This window comes from Theobroma cacao, unplaced genomic scaffold, assembly GCF_000208745.1.
Source record: "Theobroma cacao cultivar B97-61/B2 unplaced genomic scaffold, Criollo_cocoa_genome_V2, whole genome shotgun sequence".
Lineage (NCBI taxonomy): Eukaryota > Viridiplantae > Streptophyta > Magnoliopsida > Malvales > Malvaceae > Theobroma > Theobroma cacao.
This window is the reverse complement of record NW_017234757.1, coordinates 39066-59128: the sequence shown is the minus strand read 5'-3', so window position 1 is coordinate 59128 and position 20063 is coordinate 39066. Positions and strand designations below refer to the sequence as shown.

Here is a 20063-nt window from a genome sequence, read left to right as displayed (position 1 = left end):
TCTCCTCTGGTCTGTGTCTTTTTAAAGAGCCGGGTTGTCCAAAAATTTGGACAACCCGGCGAGGGGGGGGTTCTGGCACCAGGGAGTTAGTGGCCAGAACCCCTGGTGCGTGGTGGTTGGGGACTTGATGGGAAATGATGGTGAAGGGATGGTGAGGGGATGGTTTAGGGTGTCTACAACATCCTTGGTTGGTGGGAATGGAATAACCATTCCCCTCCTATTCTCATTCTTGAGATAAAGTTACATTTGCTTCAATGGAATGACTATTCCTCATAATGGCCATTCCAAGAAGAGTTTGAATAACCATTACCAAGGCTCCTTTTGATAATGGCTATTCCAAGTTTTTGACAATAAAAAAAAAAGTTGATTGGACAAAAATATCCTTTTACAATTTCAAAAATTACTTTATAACATAATACTAGACCCATTCTTTTTTCCTCTCTCTTCCTCACTCCCTAAAGCAATTCTATTTTTGGAGCTTTCGATTATTGCCGCCGCACTCCACTTTACAAAATACCCCTTTACAAAAAAAATTTTTTATTTCATTTCCAAAAAAGAAAATGGAAAAGGAAATATTTAAATATCATTTAATATATTTATATTATTTAACTATAATAAATATTATAGAGAATATTATTTAATATTATTATTTGAATATAATCAATGTAATAAAGAATATTATTCAGTATTATTTCAATTTAATAAAGAATGTATTTTGTCTTTTAGTATTAAATATTATTTAATTATAATAAAAGAATTAATTATCTTCTAATACAAAATCTTATTAAATTATAATAAAATATGTTTTTATTTTGGTGAAAATATTATTTAATTATAGTAAAAGGTATTTTGATTTTATTAACTATTATTATAGTATTTTTATCTTTTAACAAAATAAACTCTTTAATTTTATTAAAATGTATTTTTGTCATTTATCACGTATTCCTTAATTATTCCAACCAATCATTGGAATAAATCATAATAATAATAATTTATATTCTATTCCATTTCCATGAATCAAACTATATAATAATTATTTTTTCTTTATTCTATTCTTATGGAATAGTTATTCTATTCCTCTTCTATTCCATTCCGCGAACCAAGCATTCCTTTAAAGTCCTTGGTTGGATCAAATTCGATTATAGGGTCATGTCTTTCAGATTCAATAAAGGTTTTTAAACTGTAGTTACAACTTAAATTTGACCTATCAATTAATAATTCCTTTTAATAGAAATTGAACTTTAACAAAGAATTTTGCTAACAATTACTTTAAGGGTACTATTTAAAGTTGTTATATATAGCAATATATTTATTGAATGCCTTAGAAACCATCACATTAACAATCAACTATTTTAATAAATATTTGACTCAACGCTAGGTGCATACTTTCCTCAAAAAGTTGGACTTGAATCCCTATATCTCTTGGTATATAAAAACGAAAAGAAAAAACTATGAACTATTTATGTGTCCAAAGGCTAGGCAAGTTATGTGATCACGTAGCCTCGACCCAACTCAATCTAAGCTTGGGCATTTGTTAGCTTTAAAATGATTATAGTTTTGGTTATGATAAAATGATCACATTTGCTTGAACATTATTTGTTTGATTTTTAATAAAATTTTGAAATGATTTAACTCTCATACATTTGTACTTACATAATTTAAGTTATTGAATTATATCTAGAAGCTTATATGATGTAGTTGTATGAGTTTATGATCCCTCTAACATTTATCTTTGAGATGTTAAAATTGCAAGTTAGGTTCACAAGTGATGGAGTTTATCTCAAAGTATTCAAAGATCATCAATCTACACTACACCAAGCCAGCTTCAAGCCAAGAAACTCAGTCATCACTCAACATTTGATCACAAGGAAGATGTAACCAAAGTAACATGCTAAAATGTTAAGAAATCTTGAAGAAATAAAGCTTTAATCAATCCAAGAGCAAAACACATCGATCTTATTGCAAAATGGGCAAGAACAGACAAGGAAACTTGAAAAATACATAGCCATAATCCACCTTATGGTAAGACTGATAAACAATCATGAAGAAATAAAGCCATAGTTGATCTTGACAGCTATAGTCCACCTTTTAAGCTTTGATGTTAAAAATATAAGCCTTCTGGATGTGGATCAACTAGAGAATTTGCATACTCGACTATAGATGACCGTTAAACACAAAATTCAAAAGCAAAACAACCAGTTTCTTGCTTTAATCATCTTTAATGGGTCCAAGACTCCTCCAACTATAAAAAGGAACATTTGGAACCATTTCAAAGTGAGGAAGAAGAAAGAAAATGGGTCAAACTCTTGAAAATCATGGCCTTGAAAAGAAAAGAGAGAAAATCGAGCAAAACCAAGCCTACTTGAGTTTAAACCTTCTTTGTGCTTAGTCTCCAATCTCTATATCCATTGTTAGGCATTCTTCCTCCATTGAACTAAACTAGCAAATCCACCTTTTGGAGGCATTCTTGCTATTCTTGTAAAGATTCTAACTTTGCCTTAAAAAGTTAGTGTATGGGTTGTGCTTGCTCTGAATAAAAGGCATCGTAAGGGTTACCACTTGATCCTATTAAAAAGCAAGAATCCTCTTTGTAGATTTTATAATGGTTATCGCTCAATTTCGTTAAAAAATAAGAATCCTTTTATGGATTGTGTAAGGGTTATCGCTTGTTCCCTGTTAAAAAACAATAATCATTTTAGTGGATTGGAAATTGCTTGGTGAGCTAAAGGAGTAGATGTAGACACTTGAGAAAGCCAAACCAGTATAAATTCCTCATGTCTTGATTTATTTTTATGCTTTATGATTTTTGCTGAAAGCCTGTTTTAGAAAAATCACTTTGTTTTTGAACAAGTAGGAAATTTATTTTGAAGAAGGTTTTATTTTTGCCTAGTGTTTTCATTTTGTTATTTTGCTTCATTTCATTTCACTTCAAGAAAACCCATTTTATTAGTTGCTTGTTTGTTAAATCTTTCTCAATCATCACTACTTGTCTACATCTTGTTGAAAAGATTTCTTGAATTATTTTTCTTAAATTAAACTTGTTTAATCTATATTTGAAAAACATCTTTAGCATTTCAAAAATGATCATTTGTCTATGGTTGATTGAATAGACTTGTTTAAAATTTGTATATTCATCAAGGTTTTCCTCAGAACTTTTCTTACAAGCTTCCAAAACAAGTTTCTCATCTAGAATCAACTATCAAGTCTTCATAGTCGACTTTATATTTGTGTAAATAGTTTTTGAAAAGCTTTTACAAAGGAAAATACAACCATAGTTGACTAGAACTTCTCAGTAGTGGACTATAACAGTTTATACTTCATTCTCCAAAAATTTTTAAAATCCAATTCAGCCTTTCTTGGATATTCACTCTTCGAGTTAATGTTTCTAACAATTGGTATCGGAGTTTTGATCTCAATTTTCAAGTTTAAACACCTTGAGTAAAGATCTTTGTTAGCTCCAAGAGGCAAAATAGAATGAGGGACCAAATGTGCTAGAGCAAGGAGAAACAACTTGAAGATTGGAGACTCTCTAGACACAAAATGAAAATGGTTGACTTTTTTTACAAAAATGTTTTCATACTTTTAAAATTTAAGAATTTTGCTTGGTTGACAATTTCTTGAGATTGATTAGTTTGGCTTGATTCTTTGATTGAAAATCTTGGTTGTCCATTCATGCTTGAATATTAAGTGCATAATTGTTTGTTCACTTTCCTTGAGCTTTATTGACAAATCTTGATTATGCAAAATTAGTTCAAATGTGATACATGTCATAAATTGCATAATCTTGAAAGAAGTAGAACTCTAAAGATTGAGTGTGCACTTATATTGATCATACTCTTTTTTTTTTTGAAATTTGTTTTTCTCATATATTTGACCTTTAATTGATCTTCATTATAAAAAATTGTTTTGATAAAAATGTCCTCCTGTAATTTGATTACACTACTATTTTCAAGAAAAATGATTTTTGAGTGTTGCCTTGAACATAAAAGATTTAATAATGTAATAGCATATGAGCATACTTAATGAGTTGCATTGTCATCCATTCTAGTAGTCTAAATAAGAAAAATTGAGCTTAGAAAGCTTATTCAATTTATTTCCTTGTGCAAAAAAAAAAAAAATTAACCATTTGAACAATCTTGATTCATAATTCAAAACTTGAATGAATAGTTCAAATTGGTAAAAAATGAGCTTGTATGAGGAAAATGCTTGCCATCCTAGAGCTTACGGTAATTTATGAATTGAACAAGTTTGCTTCATGATGAAAATGCTCTTAAATTGTTCTTATTGGATGTGCATGTCTGCTTGCAAGCTTGAATGACCATAAAGTCATTATCGATACATGATTATGAGATATTTGAAAATGCTTAATATGCTTAAATATGACTCATTTTGCTTGCTACACATTCACAAATCATTTAGAGCATAATTGAATAAAATTGAATAACTTTGAGCTCATGAATTTACACAAAGCATGTCCAACTCAAATCTTATATGTTTCAAGTGCAACTAAAATGATTTTATTGCAAAACATTTTTGAAACTAATTTATTATCTCTTTGATTTCGATTGGCAGAGCAAAGTTCGTATGATGCATGTAAAACTTGAACAAGTATGTCTTATGTTGAAAATGCTATTATAACTTGTTCTTGTTGAAGATGAATGCTTGACTAAATACTTAAATTTATTGATCATATTATCACTCATGTGCTTGTATAGATAATATTGTTTCTTGAGAATGAAATGTACATGTGCTTGATAATTCTATTTTATAGAATTATTTTGTCTCATTTTGTTCTTAAAAGTTAGTTAAGTTCTTGAGTTTAGGTTAAAATGTAGTTATTTTTACTGATTTTTCTAATTAGTTTATTTTATTAAGCTATTCTATTTTATGATCTTTTTATTTCTATTAGCTTTAGTTTAGTTATTACTTATTAGTTTTTATGTTTTTGTAAAATTCCAAGGATTAAGGTTGAAATTGGTGAAGAAAGGTGCTTAAAGGACCAAGGCTTCATTCGTACATGCCGCAGTATTTCAAGCATAGGTTTCACTCAAGAGGTCCCAATGATGTGATTCTTGAGTCATTGAAAGCTAAGGGACAGAGATACAATTTTCATGTAGTCTACGTTTTCTAGTTTTGCTTCAAAGTTGGAGAAAATTACATTGGAAGTCAATAGAGTGTAGTAGACAGTAAATGAAGACCTAAAGAAAAGTCAGTGCTGCAGCATCAAAAGCCCAATTCTGAATTTCTAGTCCAAATGTGAAAAGGTTGCAGGCTGGTGCATTGTGTTAGAAAAAAAGTAAAGAGCTCTACTGTGATTTAACACTTATTTGAAGCCCATTAAGCTAGGTTAAGGAAAAAGAGAGTTTTTAGTTTTTAAAGAAGTTAGCCACCAAAAATTCAGAAAGCCAAGAATAAAGTGGAAGATTTATTTAATGCATTTTTTTTACTGTCTCAATACTTGGTCATAGTTGAGTAGTTAAATGACTTTATACATCTCTTCATGATTTAGTTGAGGATATTAATTGCATATATATGATGACTTAGTGGCTTAGTGATTACATATCCTTGGTTTTAATGCCTATATTTTTGATGATTTTTGTTAACCATTAGTTCTTGAGCTTACGTGTTTAATGCTCACACTTATTAACTTTTTTGATATAACAAAAAAGGGAGGAAAGGTTTATGAGCAAATTTGATGCATATGTTGACGGGGGAGAACTTAATCTTAAATCATTTCATACAAAAATTATGCTCATTGTTTTGTCATGTCAAAAAGAGAGAAATTGTTAGCTTTAAAATGATAGTAGTTTTGATTATGACAAAATGATCAAATTTTCTTGAACATTATTTGAGTGATTTTTGACAAAATTTTTAAATAATTTAACTCTCATACTTTTGTTCTTACATAATTACAAGCTTGATTCTTGAAGTTATTGAACTACATTTATAAGCTTGTATGATTTATTTATATGAGTTTATAATCCCTTTAACATTTATCCTTGAGACGTTAAAATTGCAAGTTAGGTTCATAAGTGGTGGAATTTATCTTAAAGCATTCAAAGATCATCAATCTATACTACACTAAGCTTGCTTCAAGTCATGAAACTCAATCATCACTCAACATTTGATCATGAGGAAGATATGACCAAAGTTACATGCTAAAATGTAAAGGAATCTTGAAAAAACAAAGTTCCAATCAATCTTAGAGCAAGGCAAGTCGATCTTATGGTAGAACGAGTGAAAACAAACAATGAAACTTGAAAAATACACAGCCATAGTTGACCTTATAAATTCTATTGTCAACTTTATGACAAGATTGATGAAAAATCATGAAGAAATGAAGCCATAATCTACCTTGACAAAGCTATAGTCGACTCTTTAAGCTTTGATATAAAAAATACAAGCTTTCTGAAAATAGATTGACCAGAGAACTTCTATACTCGACTACAAATGACTGTTAGACACAAAATTTAAAAGGAAAATAGATAGTTTCTTGTTTAATAATCTCCAACGGCTCTAAAACTCCTCCAACTATAAAAAGGACCATCTGGAAGCATTTCTAAATGAAGAAGAAGAAAGAAAAAGGGCTAAACTTTAGAAGATTATGGTCTTGAAAGAATAGAGAGAAAACCAAGCAAAACCAAACCTACTTGGGCGAAAACCTTCTTTGTGCTTACACTCCAATCTTTATATCCATTCTTAGCCATTCTTCCTCCATTGTACTAAACTAGCAAAATCCACCTTTTAAAGGCACTCTTGTTATTCTTTGCAAAGGTTCTAACTTTGCCTTGAAAAGTTAGTGTATAAGTTGTGCTTGCACTCTATAAAAGGCTTGTAAGGGTCATCGCTTGATCCTGTTAAAAAGTAAGAGTCTTCTTTGTGGATTGTGTAAAGGTTATCACTTTATCTCGTTAAAAAGCAAGAATCTTTTTGTGAATTGTGTAAGGGTTATTGCTTGATCTTGATAAAAAGCAATAATCCTTTTAATGGATTGAAGATTCCTTGGTGAGCTAATGGAGTGGATGTAGGCATTTGAGAAAGCTGAACCACTATAAATTCCTTATGTCTTTATTTGCTTTTATGCTTTATGATTTTCATTGAAAACCTATTTTAGAAAAATCACTTTCTTTGTTTTTGACACAAGTACAAAATTTATTTTGAAAAAGGTTCGATTTTTACCTAGTGTCTTCATTTCATTATTTTGCTACATTTCATTTCACTTTAAGAAAACGCATTTCATTAGTTGCTTGTTTGTTAAATCTTTCTCAATCATCACTACTTGTCTAGCTCTTGTTGAAAAGGTTTTTTGAAATATTTTTTTTAAATTAAACTTGTTTGATCTACATTTGAAAAACATTTTAAGCATTTCAAAGATGATCATTTGTCTGTGGTTGATAGAATAGACTTGTTTAAAAGTTGTATATTCATCAAAGTTTTCCTTAGAACTTTTCTTACAAGCTTTCAAAATGGATTTTTCATCTAGTATCAACTATCAAGTGTTCATAATCGACTTTATATTTGTCTAAATAGTTTTTTAAAAGATTTTGCGAAGAAGAAATACAACCATAGTCAACTAAAGCTTCTCCACAGTCAACTATAGCAATTCATACTTCATTTTGTAAAAATTTTTAAAATTCAATTCATCCTCCTTTTAGATATTCACTCTTTGAGCTAACATTTCTAATAACATTGATTTTAGGCCCATATTGACCAAGCTCAACTTAAATAAATTATTTTATTGATAACTAATATATTTTATTTGATTTTAATGCAAAAATATATTTAGAAATAATAAACAATTCATATAATAATAAAATAATAATTAATTGGAAACAAAACTCAAATAGGGCTTTTAGATAGGAAGGCCTAGTAAGCCCGACCATACTCATGGACACCTTTACTTATCCCCTTTTTTCTCATTTAAAGTGTAAAATGTTAACTTTGTTTTGATAAACAATTTTTAGTTTGATCTCTATTATTTTAAATATNTAATCGTTAATTATAAAAAAATTATTTTATTCAAATTTTTAAAAATATTTTTTTATAATTTTATCAATGAATAATATACAATAAATAGATGTCAAAGTTTACATATTCTTTACTAATAAAAACCAATATTTGACAAATTTATTGAGAAACGATCAATATTCTAAACAACACCTAAATAAACAAATACCATTATAGCTCTTGTCGGTAAAACATAAAACCATTTAAATTTGAATTCCTCAATGAATTTGTATTTCCAAGCGAGAGAGAGAGAGAGAGAGAGGGAGATTTACACCTTGGGATGACAAGTTGGCATGTGTAATTGTTGTAAGGGATTTGAATATCTCGTCTGTCTTCAAAATGACGATTTTAATAATGTATTAGGCAACGCACTAATTAGATCCCATTTGATGGTATTTTTTAATATTGAGAAATTCTGTAGGATATATATATATATATAAAAGGTTGTGCTATTCACTGGATCTCTCATAGTCGGCTCGACTCGAGCTGAGTTGACATAAACTTCAAGGCATGAGTCCAGCCTACAGCAGTTTGTATGAAGTTATTTTATTAATACATAACTTTTTAATTTATTTTAATTTTAAAATATTAATATAAAAATAATATTTCAATATTTTAATAATAAAATAATAATTAAACAGACAAATTGGACGATGCTGGAGCTTGGCAAAGTAGATCAGACTCAACTCGTAGACACATCCATTACCAGAGCAACCTCCCCTTTTGAGAAACAAGAGTGTTATTTTATGAGAAAAAAATAAAATAATGTTAGAGGTCTGGAGCTCTTGTTGGATCCCAACTCCCTAGTTTCTATCTGCAGCAAATAGTTTCAGTTTGTGCTTAAATTAATATGGGCAATTAGGCCATATCTTAAAATATTAATGTTGACATGGAGAAAGGAAAAATTAGTTGACTAAAACCCAATTTTAGTAATATTAATATATCATATATATATATACATGTATATACATATACATATTATTTAATTTTAATTTTAAAATGTTTATAAAAACATTAAATATTATTATAATATAATATTTACTACTTTAATAATAAAATAATAATTCAATGAATGACTCAAACCAAGCTCGACCTATATACAAATCTATATTTTAAAACAGATAGGCCAACTCCCAAGTATATATATGCACAAATAGGCCAAGTTTGTCCTTAAATTAATGTAGGCAACTAGGCCATATTTTAAAACATTACTGCTAAGATGGAAAAACAAAAATCAGTTGACTGAAACCAAATTAAAGAAAGACTCCAAGAAAGTATTAAAAAGATGATTGAAATAATTTACTCAATCTGGTAAAGCTAAAAAGTTGTTTTGATTAGTTCAAATTTTAGTAATATTTATAAATACAAATATATATAAATAAATATATATTATATTTATGTAAAAAATGACTTGGATTATTTATGTAAAAATATATATTTATGTAAATAAATATATATTATATTTTTGATTATATTTATGTAAAAATATTCATTGTAAAGGTTATCGCTTAATCCTGTTAAAGAGTAAGAATCTTTTTTGTGAATTGTGTAAGGGTTTTTTTTTTTTATGCGAGAAATTCACACAGGGCCCAGCTACCCTGTTAGATTTTATTAATTACGAAATAAAAAGTACAAAGGAGGGAGACTTAAACCGTACCTCTAAGTTACATGATCATGAGAAAGTTTCGGATAAGCACTTAGAGTAAGGAAAACTATTTTACGTGCATAACTTTTGATGCTACAGTAAAATAGATATTTCCTGCTATTACATTGATTCACTAAACTAAAATAAAATTAAAAACAGAAAATGTAAATAAGAAAAGCACCTAGAATGGAGTGTTTCATTTTATGACTATAATTTTTACTATCGTCATAAAATTGAAACACATCCATATTGAGGTGCCCAAGACATAGACAACTTCGTGCGGGAGATGGAGCAATACTTCCGGGCCACCAACATTGCCGATGATGATAAGAAAATTAACACTGCCTCGATGTATCTTACTGACTTGGCATGTTTATGGTGGCCCAAGAAGTGTGACGAGAGGCATGGTGGAGCTGCCATCTCGACATGGGATGACTTTGTGCTCGAGCTGAAGGCACAATTCTATCCTGAGTACGCGCAAGATGAGGCGCTCGAGAAATTGAGGCGCTTAACGCAGCAAGGGGGAGTCCGAGAGTATGTGAAGGAATTCACTGAACTCATGCTGCAAATCAACGACCTAGGCGAACGGGAGGCCTTGTTCTACTTCCTCGATGGACTGAGGCCGTGGGCGAGACAAGAGCTTCAGCGCTGCGGGATCCAAGACATCACTGCTGCGATGGCCATGGCTGAGTCCTTGATCGAGTTTTGCAAGGGGGATGCAGAGAAGGATGCGGGAAAAGGCAAGGCCAAGGTGAAGGCCATTGCCAAGCCATTGTCGAGGGGCACTACCAGCGGGTAAGGCAGCACGTGGGGTACTGACCAAGGCAGCCGTGCGGAGAACAAGGACAAGAGGCCCCTGACATGTTTCCTATGTGACGGGCCACATTTGGTCCGAGACTGCCCCAAGAGGGCCAAGCTGTCTGCCATCACCCAAGAAGAGGGAAATGAGGGGCAGCAGTAGCGGGATTCCTTGAGACTGAGCACCATGATGCTAGCTGCACTGAAACAGCACAAGCTGAGTCGCAGCAAGGACTTGATGTTTGGCGACATAAGAATGGCGGGCAAGAAGTTGAACGCGCTGGTTGACACAAGAGCAAGCGATCTGTTCACCTCTGCCGAGACAGCAAAGTTGCTGGGGCTGGACACCAAGGCAGGGGCAGCGCGCATCAAGACTGTCAACAGCAAGGAGATCCCCACCATTGGCATCGCAAACAGTGTGGATGTGCGGCTAGGTGAGTGGGTCGGTAAGGAAATTATTGAAGTCATTCCTTTGGATGATTATGACTTTATGATTAGGGTAGATTTCCTTGACCGAATAAATGGCATGGTTGCCCCATTCTTGAACTGCATTATGATTCTTGACCCTCGAGGTCAATGTGTGGTGCCGGTGAGGGGCGGGCAGCAACCCGCCACTAGGACGCTGAGCGCCATACAGCTAACGGATGGTGTGCGCAGGGGTGAGGAGACCTTTGTAGCCACGCTATCCTTGAACGAGGGTTAGCCAAACGAGGTAGCGGGCATGCTGGACCAATATGCATATGTCATGCCAGCCAAGCTGCCAAGCTCCTTGCCACCCGAACTCTAGGTGGACCACAAGATCGAGCTTGTGCCGGGGATGCAGCCACCCGTGAGGGCACCTTACCGAATGGCACCCCTTAGAGTTAGTTGAATTATGCTGACAGCTTACAGAGTTGATAGAGGCAGGCTTCATTCATCCAAGCAAGGCACCCTATGGTGCGCTTGTCCTTTTCCAACTAAAGCACGATGGGACGCTACTGCCGTGCATTGACTATCGAGCACTCAACAAGTGACCATTTGGAACTGCTATCCGATCCCCAACATCTTCGAGCTGTTCGACTAGTTAGGTGAGGCCTGGGTTTTCTCTGAACTTGACCTGCGGTCCGGGTACTACTAGGTGAGAATTACCGAGGGGGACCAAGAGAAGATTGCTTGCGTGACGCCCTACGATAGCTTCGAGTTCCTAGTCATGCCCTTCGGCTTAACCAACGCCCCCGCGATGTTTTGCACGCTCATGAACAAGGTATTATCATCGTTCCTTGACAAGTTTGTGGTCGTATACCTTGACAACATTGTCATTTATAGCAGGACCATGGCAGAACATGTGGGGCACTTGAGGACTATGTTTGAGCGCCTAAGGCAGCATCAGCTGTATGTCAAGTGGGAAAACTGCTGCTTTGCCCAGCTAGAGATCCCATTCCTTGGCCACATCATTGGGGGAGGCCGAATTAGGATGGATGCAACCAAGGTCTGAGTTATCAACGAGTGGGAGCAACCCACCAAAGTGATCGAGCTGTGGAGTTTCTTGAGGCTTGCAAACTACTACCGCAAGTTCATGCGGGGCTACTCTAGCATCGCACACCCTTGAGCGACTTGCTGCGCAAAGACCGCGCATGACGATGGGGTCCCGAGTGTGAGCGGGCGTTCCAACAGCTAAAGCAGGCCATGATCGAGGAACCTGTGCTGTACTTGTCAGACCCGAGTGTGCCATATGAGGTGCACAGTGATGCGTCAGACTACACTATGGGCGAGGTACTCATGTAGCAAGGCCACCTAGTGGTGTACGAGAGCTGGAAGCTCAATGACATTGAGTGGCGCTATACGGCTCAAGAGAAGGAGATGACGGCGGTAGTGCACTGCTTGAGGGTGTGGCGGCACTACTTGCTTGAGGCGCGGTTCGTGGTTAAGACAAACATCATAGCCAATAGCTTCTTCTAAACCCAAAAAAAGCTGACCCCCAAGCAGATTAGGTGGCAAGTGTACTTGGTGAAATTTGACTTCAACATGGAGTACAAGTTGGGTGCCACCAATCGAGTTGCTGTTGTGCTGAGCGGCAAGGTAGAACTGGTAGCCATCAGCTAGGTGCAGGGTGAGTTACTGGCCAGGATTCGTGCAGGGCTTGCGGGAGATGCCACTACACAAGCCATCATCGAGTGCGCCAAGAAGGGCAAGAGACAATGATTTTGGATAGATGAGGACCTGTTCATGGCCAAAGGAACTTGAGACTATGTGCCAAACACTAAGAGGCTACGCAAGGAGATCTTGCAGAAGCACCACGACTCTTTATGGGTGGGACACCCAAGCGCCGAGTAGATGGAGGCATTGATCGCTGCGGGCTACTATTGGCCCAAGTTGTCCGAGGACGTCGAGGCTTATGTGCGAGCATGCTTGGTCTGCTAACAGGACAAGGGCGAGCAGCAGCAGCCAGAGGGCCTGCTCAAGCCACTAGAGCTGCCCGACAGACCGTGGCAGTCCGTATCCTTAGATTTTATCACTAAGCTGCCTACAACGAACGGGTTTGGTACTATAATGGTTGTGGCAAACAGGTTTAGCAAGTATGAGACCTTTGTGCTGGTCTCACGAGAGTGCCTAACTGAAGAGGCAGCCCAAGCATTCATGGCGCATGTTGTCAAGTTGTGGGGCTTATTGGAGAGCCTAGTGAACGACAAGGATCCAAGCAAGTTCTGGACTGAGTTATTCAAGCTACTAGGGTCCAAGCTCCGCTTCTCGACCAGCTTCCACCCGCAGATTGATGGGTAGACGGAGCGGGTAAACTACCTGTTGGAGATCTACTTGCTGCACTTTGTCCATAACACCCAATCAAATTGGGCAAAACTGTTGGACGTTGCACAGTTCAGCTACAACCTGCAGTAGTGGGAGCCGACTCGAAAGAGCCCATTTGAACTGGTGATGGGGCAACAGCTAATGACCCCGGGGGCCTTAGTTAGTAGCTATATGGGACCAACACCAGCAGCTTTCTGATATGCCCAAGATTGGCACACACAGTAGGACTTGGTTAGGGCGAGCCTTAAGTGTGCCACCTAGAAATATAGGAAGTGGGCGGATAGGCACTAGCGGGACGTGAGCTTCAACGTGGGGGACTTGGTGTTAGTGAAGCTTCACTTGGTTTTTTGTCACCTGAAGTTACACAAAGGGCTGGTTCAAAGGTACAAGGGCCCTTCTACATCGAGAATAAGGTGGGTCGTGCGACGTACAAGCTGGAGATGCCACCCTAGCATAAGGTGCATCCGGTCTTTCATGTGAGCATGCTCAAGCCGTACCATGCAGACCCAGATGACCTGAGCAAGAATTGCAGCTAGCAGCATCCCATGTGGCAGAAGGCCTCGTACTAGCGGGAAGTCGAGCAGATTCTAGCTGAGAGGGTTTTAAGGAGGAAAACCACCTACCGCAGCATCAATACCTGGTCTAGTGGAGGGGACTACCAGCGAGTGAGACTAGCTGGGAGCTTGCCTAAGCGCTGTGGCAATTCGAGGACTTGGTGGAGCAGTTTCAAGACCAGTAGGCAACGAGGGCATTGTCGGAATAGTTGGGGGAGAGTGTTATGCCCCTTTTGTGGATGAGGGCGGGATAGCTCGATGGTAAGGGTTTGAGACTCGAGAGTGGGTGAGCTAGCTCGAAGATGGGTGAGCAACGACGGTTGGAACCCCAATTTGGCTCAAAGGGGCTTGAGACATCCATACCCATGGTCGAGCGAGTGCGCAGGCCAGCTATCAAACTGGGTGAGCCGGTCAGCAGACAGACGGTGTGCGCAGGCCAGTACGCAGATGGGGGCGTAGGCACACAGGAAAATGGCATGCAGCAGAACTGACAGACTGGTGCACAACGAGTGCACGCGAACTACCCAAACAGTTTGCCAGAAGCATTGGAAGCACTAGCTAGCCCGAGGCTTGTACAGCAGCCGTTGGCAATAGTGCCAGGGGCACGTCAGAGGGGCCTAACAGAGTTCAAAATAGCCCCTAGCCGTTGGGAACTGCTTTGTAGTGGCTCTAAGGGGTCTTAGGCTATATAAACCCCTTTGAGCCCCCACATTTGGGATTAATGACTCTTGTATTGGAAATTCTATCAATAAAAGCTCTCTCTTTGTTCTCTCAACTCTATTGTGCTTGCCATAATCAATTTTAACTAGCTAACTTGAGAAGGCTGCTAGCTTTTCTAACCCCCTTAAGCGAGGCAAAGGCTAAGCCCCACGGGTTAAAAGAAAACCCCCGTGACATACGTACATTCTCATGCAATTCCACTGCTAGAGGTAGTGTGCCGTTAATGTCAACAGGGGCTGGCATAATGCTCGAAGGTTCTTGGGTTGAGAAAGTATTTCTTGGGCATTGCTTGTCCGTATCATGCAGACTGTAGTCTGCCATTCAGTCAACTGGTGTTTTTTTACTTTTTTTATTTTTATTATTTTGAACATTAATCGTACTCCCACGTTCTGCTAGTGCATGGCATCCACTCATCCCATATTCGTGAAAATTCCTTGCATATCCTTCTTTTGATTTAGTCCACCATAAAATCTGGGCCATCCCTTCTACAAATGCCGTTGCTATCATTGCTCCATCAAAGTCGACATTTGCTGGCACAAGAGTCATGGGTTTTGGGCATTGTTTGTCCTCCCCATATAGGCTAGCTTCTTCCAATCCGTCCAACTGATTTTGTTGATTTTTTTTATCACTTACTGTACTCTGAAGTTCCACATCTACAGACTTCAAAAGGTAATTTTTTGCTGTCTCATTTATTCTTGCTTGCTATAACTCCTGCACCGACATCCCGTCACCTATAGTAGGCATTCTTGAATCTATTTCCTTCCCGCCCTTGTCCTTCCTTGTTGGGTCCCGTGGACCATGCCTTGTAGTAGACAATCCTGCTGCTGACGCTAAGGCTTCCTCGACACCAGCAAGAGCTGTCGCATCAAAAGGCTTTTGGTCAAGGGCCCTCGCTTTGAGCCCCACGCCTTCTTCATGTTGTCTGGATTCGGCTATTCAGGTAGTCAGCTGTAGTTGATTATTTTTTATTTTTTGCACTTGTTCAGTGTCTTTGCTAGCTTGGTCCCACGCACTATCTTGTATACCGCTTGCCTCGGTAACTGCTTGTGCTACATCTAATGTCGCGCCCTTTGTAGGTTCTATCAACACCCTTTCACTTTTGGTATTTGCTTTTTGACCATGCACCCCATGCACGTGAAGGAGTTTTCGCGCAGCATTCTCTTTCGGCTTTACTGCATTTTCTTTTCCATCCATTGCATTTTTTGTTTGCCCGTGCCCCCCTTTTCGTGAAAAATCACTTGCCTGCTGCTCGACATAGACTGTACCTTTGCAGAAACTATTATTACCGTCTCTACACCACTCGTTTCTTTCTTACTATTCTAGCCCTCGGCACCGAACCTCCGTTCTACCGTCGCTTCCCAGCGTAACACTACAACATCCTCTCGTGTTCTGCTATTGCTAGACCCCTCCTCCAATGAGCTCGATCTTTCCACAAACATACTGTTCACATTACCTTTTACTCTATTTTTTTTAACCCGATTCTGCTCCATGTCTTCCTCACCCGAGAACACCTGGAATCTATTAAAAGATGGTATGCTATCACCCTTGGGATCCTTCTCAAATTCTCCCTCCTTATTTTGTCGATCGTTAACGCAACTTGGACCACCTTTGTTCACCGGTTGCCATCTTTGATGTTGTTTAGCTTGTACCTCAAGACATAGGATTTCTTAATTTTCTAGATTTTTTCTTTTTTCCATATTTTTTCTTTTTTCCAAATCCAAACCTCCATCATCTTCAAACCCCGCAGGCCTCCCCATATCGTCGGGTCAGATAAGTGGTGGAATAGGGTTTTTGAAACTACCTCCTCCATAGTCCGCAGCCTTCTCCGCCTCTCTAATAGGCTGTAACTTGCTGGATCCGGATGGTTTAACTTTATTTCCCAGCACTATACATTCAACTTTCTTATGACCAACGTGACAACAATGGTCACAGTAAGCTGGCATATGAGCAAACTCTACCTTTTGAGAATATCCATTCATTACTGCACTCGTTTCCCTATTCTGAACCACTATCCAAACTTGTTCCACCATTCGTTTTCTGCAGTCATACTCCACACAAACATGAGCCACACTTGGCCGCGACCCGTTAGTAGTGGCCTCATCCAAAAATAGTGGTTTTCCCACCGTTTTTGCAATCAACAACAAAGTTGATTTCTCGAACAGATGAGCTTTTAAGTTTGGGAAGGAGATCCAAATGGGTACCACAACTGATTCTTTTTCTGGTTCAAACTCTGGAGTCCACTTGAACACCCTCATTTTCTGATTCGCTATAAACCAATTCTGCTTTGTCCAAATCCGATTGAAGTTTTGTTCATCAGACAAGTGGATGAGGACATGTTTATAGTCTAACCATCTAACTTCATAAGCCCCTGCTAAACCTATCCCTTTAAATGCATATTTGACTTCTTGCAATTTTGGCATCCAAGAGAACTTACCCACAAGGGACGTCTTGAACGATTGTGCTAGGGTTTGTATTTCATCTTCAAAAAACGCAGCAGCACGTCGATCTTTATACACAAAAGGGTCTCGGGTTGGGGGTACAACAGGAGGTTTTCCTCTTGAAATAATGGAGAGGAAAGACTTTTTCTAGAACCGTGGGGAAGTTGGTGGTTGAATCTGTGTTTGTATAGGTTGTGGGAATCCATGAGAGGTGGCGGCTGTAACTTTCCTTTTTCCAAAGGGCTTGGGGTTGGGGCTGCCACCCTTGGGAGAGATGGTGGAGTCGAAAATGAGTGGTTTTGGGGGTCCAGCGGCCTGCCAGCCTCCATTCCTTGAGGTTGAGGGAGTGAGGGGAAGTGGTTGAGGTTGAGAGCGTTCTCCACTTTCTTTCTTTTTTTCAAATTATAATGTTTTTTAGTTTAATTGTGAATTGTGTAAGGGTTATCGCTTAATCTCGCTAAAAAGCAAGAATCCTTTTGTGAATTGTGTGAGAGTTATTGCTTGATCTCGTTAAAAAGTATGAATTATTTTGTGGATTGTGTGAGAATATCGCTTTGTTTGATTAAAAGGCAAAGCTTCTTTTAGTGGATTGGAGATTTCTTGGTGAGCCAAGAGAATGGATGCAAGCACTTGAGAAAGTTGAACTATTATAAATTTCTTATGTCTTAATTTACTTTTATGCTTTATGATTTTTGTTGAAAACCTATTTTAAAAAATCACTTACTTTGTTTTTAACACGAGTAGAAAATTTATTTTGAAGAAGGTTTGACTTTTACCAAGTGTCTTTATTTCATTATTTTGCTTCATTTCATTTCACTTCAAGAAAACCCATTACATTAGTTGCTTGTTTGTTAAATCATTCTCAAACATCACTACTTGTTTATCTCTTGTTGAAAAGATTTCTTTAGATATTTTTCCTAAATTAAACTTGTTTAATCTACATTTGAAAAACATTTTAATCATTTCAAAAATGATCATTTGTTTGTGGTTGATTGAATAGACTTGTTTAAAATTCGTATACTCATCAAGATTTTCCTTGAAACTTTTCTTACAAGCTTTCAAAACAAGTTTCTAATCTAAAATCAACTATCAAGTCTTCATAATTGACTTTATATTTGTCTAAATAGTTTTTGAAAAGGTTTCAGAAAGAAAAAAATACAACCATAGTCGACTAGAGCTTCTCAATAGTGGACTATAGCAGTTCATATTTCATTCTTAAAAAAATTTTAAAATCCAATTCATCCCTTCTTACATTTTCACTCTTTGAGATAGCATTTCTAATAACATTGATTTGAGGCCCATACTGACTAGGCTCCGCTTGAATAAATTTTTTTATTGATAAATAATATATATTATTTAATTTTAATGCAAAAATATATTTAGAAATAATAAAATAATAATTAATTGGGAACAAAACTCGAATAGGGCTATTAAATAGGAAGGCCTAGTAAGCCCGACCATGCTCATGGACACCTCCACTACCATATTTGAAGCAAAGATATTACCCCATTTGTCTCATTTAAATTGTCAAATGTTAACTTTGTTTTGATAAAAAAATTTTAATTTGATCTCTATTATTTTAATATTTAATTAATAAAATTTTATAATATATAAAAATTATTTCATTCAAATTTTCTAAAAATGTATTTTTATAATTTTATCAGTGATTAATATACAATAAACAGATGTCAAAGTTTACAAATTCTTTACTAATAAAAACCAATATTTGACAAATTTATTGAGAAACGATCAATATTCTAAACAAGACCTAAATAAACAAATACCATTATAGCTCTTGTCGGTTAAAAAAAAAAACCATCTAAATTTGAATTCCTCAATGAATTTGTAATTCCTCGAGAGAAAGATTTACACCTTGGGATGATAAGTTGGCATGTGTAATTGTTGTTAGAGATTTGAATATCTCTCCTACTTTCAAAATGACGACTTTACTAATGTATTAGGCAACGCACAAATTAGATCCCATTTTATGTATATTTTAATATTGAAAAATTCTGTAGGATATATATATATATAAAAGGTTGTGCTATCCACTCGATCTCTCATACTCGGCTCAACTCGAGCTTAGTTGGCATAAACATCTAGGCAAGCGTCCAGCCTACAGCGGTTTGTATTAAATTATTATGTTAAAACATAACTTTTTTATTTTATTTTAATTTTAAAATATTAATATAAATTAATATTTCATTATTTTAATAACAAAATAATAATTAAACAGACAAGTTGGACCATGCTGGACCTTCGCAAAGTAGATCAGACTCAACTCGTAGACACATCTATTATCAGACCAAGCTTCCCTTTTGAGAAACAAGAGTTTTGTTTTATGAGAAAAAATAAAATAATGTTAAGAGGTCTGGAGCTGTCGCTGGATCCCAACTCCCAGGTATCTATATGCACCAAATAGGCCAAGTTGTCTTAAATTCATATGGGCAACTAGTCCATATTTTAAATTATTACTGTTAAGATGGAAAAAGAAAAATCCGTTGACTGAAACCAAATTAAAGAAAGACTCCAAGAAAGTATTAAAAAGATGATTGCAATAATTTACTCAATCTGGTAAGGCTAAAAAATTGTTTTGATTAGTTCAAATTTTAGTAATATTTATAAATACATATATATATATATATAAATAAACATATATTATATTTATGTAAAAAATGGCTTGGATTATTTTTGAAAATGACACGAATTTTTCTTTAGGTAAGTTAAGTCTTTAGAGTGTGCTACATCATCTTTAACGTAAGTCAATTTGGATAGTTTACCCTAGTAATAAAAGTTGATACAATAAACTTATAGAGTGTGATGTACTTGAATGTTCCACGTCATCCCTTTGTCAATCAACTTGAGTAACTTGTCATAGTGACCAAAGCTGGCGCAACAAACATAGTTTACCCCCTTAATTGGAATAATTCAGAATTGATGATCCACATGTGAAAAAGCATAAATTCAGTGACCTGGTCTGAGATCACATGTGATAGTTGACAATGCGGCAGACTTTTGCGCTAGTAAGATTATATATATATATATTTTTACATATGATTTTAGGCTGTATAATAGAACAAGCCTCTCTTATTTTATCAATCTCATCTATGTGTTCTC

General features: G+C 36.3%; 1 protein-coding gene across 1 annotated transcript; it reads right to left on the bottom strand.

The window, feature by feature from the left end:
* Window positions 1–16274: 16274 nt before the first annotated feature.
* LOC18594690 lies at window positions 16275–17275 on the bottom strand. Its single transcript, XM_018129779.1, has 2 exons — window positions 17101–17275; window positions 16275–17014 (listed from the first exon to the last, which is right to left on the bottom strand). The coding sequence occupies exons 1-2, from the start codon at window positions 17273–17275 to the stop codon at window positions 16275–16277; spliced, it is 915 nt and encodes a 304-aa protein (XP_017985268.1).
* Window positions 17276–20063: the final 2788 nt, after the last annotated feature.

What these genes read in the sequence shown, in the direction of transcription:
- LOC18594690 (XM_018129779.1), bottom strand. Translation starts at nt 17,275, where the DNA reads ATGGAGGCTGGCAGGCCGCTGGACCCCCAAAACCACTCATTTTCGACT. An exon ending in CAACCACCAACTTCCCCACG is followed by an intron (nt 17,015 to 17,100) that starts GTTCTAGAAAAA and finishes TTGTGTATAAAG; the next exon opens with ATCGACGTGCTGCTGCGTTT.